Below are 4,784 nucleotides of genomic sequence, written 5' to 3' on the forward strand. Positions count from 1 at the left end.
AATTACTTCAGTTTTCTCTCTTTCACTGAGTGCAAATTGCCTATTTCAAGTCTGTTTGTCAGTCGATGATAAACCTATTGGACTTTGATTATCTAGCATGTTTAGTTGATTTTAATTCATGAATGTGATGACTAGTTTGACCATCTTTACACCAAGGACATTAGCTTTTATAAAGCTCAGGAAGGAGTTTATAAACATATAAAGACCACCATTTAAGTATTGCTAAGTATGTATTCAAGGGCCAACAAAACTATGGCTGATTTTGGGCAAACACGTTAAGTTTAAATAATTGAAAACTTGGTTGCTTTCTGAGCACTTCTTGCCATTTTTGTCTGAGAAAAGGTGAATAATAGAAAGACAAATGTAAAAGTAATGCGAATAACTTATACTTGTTAGGTTTGGCATTTCAGAATGATTTAGCTTCACTGAATGATGACTTGACACTTATTTTATGATAAAATGGCAGAGTTAGTAGGAGCCAAGTATTTTAAAAAATTTCTCTGAATAAGAAGAAACTGGTTATGATGTGTTTGAATGGCTCCTCCTCCTTTGTCTTTAGTTATTTACTCAGATAAATATTTGTAATAACATACTTCAATATTCTATTTACCTGTGTAAAAATCACATGTTTCTAAGTTATGACAGTGATGTAGGGTAGCAGAAATAGTTGTTGTTTATGGTTAAAACTGTGGAAGGTAGAATTCGTTGTGACAATTAGAAAGTGGTAACATGATTGATTACTAAAGAGGGAAGTTTAAATGATGATGATACTTTCCTCAAGTTCTGGCTGTCAGAGACAACTTCTGCTTAATTTCACTGAAGAAACAATCCTCCAGTGGAAATTGTGTTGAAATTTTTCTTGTGACTTTCCCATATATGTTTTTGTTTAACTAATTCCAAAATCAATGAAACACATAAAAACATGTTTTTTTAATTGTGCAACTTTACATTTTTACTAATATTTCAGGAGTGACTGATTATGACAGTGAAATACAGCCAAAATAAGTTTAATTGTTCATGAAAAAAACGTTTTATGTGTCTCATTGAACTTATGCACAAGCCTGCCAGTATATAAATTTCCTGTTCCAAGATTTTTTTTTTAATCTCAATGTTATTGGCATTTTGTTAGAGAATGTCTTAGGCTTAAAGTGCTGTGTATCTTAAATGTGAATGTCAACTCCACTATTATTTCTTCTTCATTTCTTTTCTTCTTGCTTTTCCTTCATTTTAGTCCATTATGTTAAGTTTTATTTTTGTAGAATTTGGATTAACAGTATACAAAGCATATAGTTGGTCCCACAGCAAAATTTTAATATAATACCACCATTTTTTATTTCTATATTTTTATAACTCGCATGAAGAACAAAACATGGATGATTATATTCTTAAGTGATGATAGTGTCCTAGCGAATATAAGCCTAGGTTTTAGAATGAGCAGGTAAATTCTAAGAAAAAAAACATAATAAGTCATGAGGCACCTCTGAGCTGAGCTGTACAGAAAGGAAAGCTTCATTTTTTACATTTTTATTTATATATTGCACTAAATAAATGTTATTACAAACAAGCAGAAGTACCCGTCCCCAGTAACAGGAAGAGTTTAAGTTAATGTAGCAAAATTATCCATCCCCACTGATGGGAGAAAATTATGTTAATCTATCAATTTAAATTATTTCATGGACTTCAAAAAGGTTAATTGTGTTGAATTCTTGGTTTCACTGAGAACCAAAGCTCTGAGCTACTTATACAGCCCACCACGATAAGTAATTGTTGAGCATTTCAGTCATGCTAAGAGCCATTCAACAATAACATACGGTAATTCTATATTCTTACTCTTTAAGTTACATCACATTTTGAAATGTGAATGATAGTGTGATTAATTCCTAAAAATTTAATGTAGGATATCCTGCTTGCAAAATGAAATTTGGCATCAACATTATTCGTGTCTGTTCTCTTGTCATTTCAAAAGTAAATGTTGAGCTTTGCCTGCATGCACAGCTTTTCAAACAGGAGACAAAGGAATGCTCAGACAGACACCACTGTTCACAAAAGATAAGTTTTAAAATTAAATTGAGGGAAAAGTTTTAATAATAGTTGGGAGTGCTCTATGTATACTCCATACATTTGGTAACCATTAAATAACTGACTGAAAAAAAATTGTATGAAATATTTCTTTTTGAAAATATCCTTCTTTCAATGCTACATTTTCTTTGCTATTCAGAACAATAACTATATTCTGGTTTGAACCAATTTTCTTTATTTGTTTATGAATTTCAGAAATCTCTACTGGATGGATACAGAGCTGTCTAGTAACCAACCTCATGGAAGGATCTTCACCAGTTTGTTAGATGGGCGATATAGGAGGTCTATTGTTACTTCAGGGTTAGAACAGCCTGGTTCGCTAGCCCTAGATCCTGAACTTGGGTATGTGTTATTTAGTCATTATTTGATGCTGTACTGTTCTATATTTATATGCTCCAAGATATTTTTAACCAACCTGCAGTAGATCACACCTTATAAATTTGTAAATTTATGAAAGGAAGCTTCTAGGAAACGTTTTCTTTTTAAAAGCAATGTTTTTTTTAAAAGAAATTTTATTTGGTTATTCATGAAGTTAAATACTTTAATAGCTATTAAATTCAGAGTATATTGGTAGTTCATTAAAGTAACTTTAAAGCTAAACTTTGAACTTTGAAAGCTGGCTAAAGAATGGAAATCAATAATTATAATATTCATGCTACATATCATGTAATAATGGAGGTTTTCAAGTTCTCATATTGCATACTTAAATAGCCTTTCAACAAATTTTGTTTTTCATCATCCAATACAGCTTATGAGTTTTGGTAACAAATGAGAGGCTGTCTGAGCAATGACATCAGGCAAACAAAAGATAGATATAAAATGCTATTGTGTCACTCCTCTGTTTTGAAATATGTAAAGAGCAAATTATGAGAAATTAAAAAAAATCTGCAGTCTATCATGACTTTTATCAGGATAGTAAACTTTGTTGCTATAAATCTTTATTATTTCTGTTCTTTTTTAGTAAGCTCATCTGGACAGATGCTGGAACTACACCGAAAATAGAATTAGCATGGATGGATGGTACTAAACGCAAAGTACTTGTAAATGAGAAGCTTGGATATCCTTCTGGGATCACAATAGACTATTATGGGGGTCACCGTATATACTGGTGTGATTCAAAACTGAACACAATTGATTCCATGAAAATGGATGGCAGTGACAGGGTGACAGTCAGTAGCGGAGGTAAAAAAAGTTTATTAATAGTGATGTGATGATAAGGAGTAATGTTTGCATTTTTGTTTTCATACACTGATGGCATTCAGGAAGTCTTTTAATAATTTCCTGCAAATAAAATGGAAACACAGAACATGATGTTTTGTTAAGCTGTATCATTTCAGTAATTACAAGTTTTCTCATTTTTTACTAATATGATATTTACTGTTGCGTTTTCTTCCCACCTTCATAAAATATTATACATTCATGTTGCAAAAGTAGTGGGAGAGACATAAAATCCGTCTATAGGTCACCTCCATGAAGAGTCACTTGAATAGATGTTGCTCAAAAAAGAAGTTAAGGTCATAAATTAATTTTGAGTGATAAGTCTTTAAATGAGAAAAGAAGGCCAAAAATAGCAGGGCTGAGCTATTCTTGTTCAATGTTATTTCAAGATATCAAAAACTGGTCAGTAAAAATTGCATTTTCACATAATCTAAAATAAAAGTAGTATATAACTATCCTAATACTTACCCTCCACTTCTGTAGTTCCCATGATTATAATATCCTGAAATACTGATAGCAAGAATGTGATAGAAATTAAAACAATAACCAAACAGCTTAATCAAAATATAATACTACCATGTTATCTGCTAACCTTATGTGCCAAAATCACATTTATGCTTGGCAGAAATAAACAGTTTCTTGAAATCTAATTTCAAAAGAAGTTTTGAAAGTTTTTTAACTACTATTTCTGTAGGTAGTTTAGCAGGATGGAAAAGTCAATTATGAGTATTTATTGACTTCCCCATCAACAGCACAAAACTACCTCTATTTCCCTGTTATATTTTGAGTTCAGGCTAAGTTGTAGTAGGTCAGATCTGCCAGGTTTTTATTACCCAAAGCTTGACTTTGATATTATCAAAACCTATGTGACAGGTTTGTGGTGCCCTTTAAAGAACTATAGTCATAACAACTGGAAATTAGGAAAAACTGACTTCAAATTAATAAAAAGGGTTAAGAAATGTTTGAAAGATAGCTTACGTTCTGACTACTGAAATGGGAAGTGAAATATATGAATCTTCTTTTCAATTGTTTAATTTCCTAGTAAGAGGTTTCTATGGTAATCTACCAATGCTACTCATCATTGTACATTATAAGAAATGGTATACGTGTAACAAACAAATATGTAAGGACAACAGTTAAATGATGTCCAATGAGGTTTTTTTTATACTTAATTGAAATTTGCTTCCTTTTCAGACCTTCATCATCCAGTCAGTATAGATGTGTTTGAAGATCATCTTTTCTGGGTGACACGAGATTCAGGAGAGATTTACAAACAAGACAAGTTTGGTAGAGGTGTCAAGGTTCGAGTCCGTCGGGGCCTAGAGAATCCTACTGGGGTAAAAATTTACCATCAACAGAAATATAATACCTCAGGTAAACGAGAGAACCTAAAAGATAATTGTTATAGATTTTATTAAACTTTCATATATATATATATATATATATATATATATTATTTTTTACTATACTAATTAAATTATTTGAAG

General features: G+C 31.4%; 1 protein-coding gene across 1 annotated transcript in view; it reads left to right on the top strand.

The window, feature by feature from the left end:
- The window catches only part of LOC106459552 (low-density lipoprotein receptor-related protein 2-like), a 248,405-nt gene that overhangs the window by 232,636 nt on the left and 10,985 nt on the right, over nucleotides 1-4,784 (top strand). The window contains exons 71-73 of the mRNA XM_022386057.1: nucleotides 2,273-2,421; nucleotides 3,041-3,261; nucleotides 4,492-4,671. Of these exons, the coding sequence (XP_022241765.1) occupies nucleotides 2,273-2,421; nucleotides 3,041-3,261; nucleotides 4,492-4,671 (550 nt within the window). The remainder of the gene's footprint in view (nucleotides 1-2,272; nucleotides 2,422-3,040; nucleotides 3,262-4,491; nucleotides 4,672-4,784) is intronic.

This window comes from Limulus polyphemus, unplaced genomic scaffold (genome assembly GCF_000517525.1).
Source record: "Limulus polyphemus unplaced genomic scaffold, Limulus_polyphemus-2.1.2 Scaffold626, whole genome shotgun sequence".
NCBI classification, from domain to species: domain Eukaryota; kingdom Metazoa; phylum Arthropoda; class Merostomata; order Xiphosura; family Limulidae; genus Limulus; species Limulus polyphemus.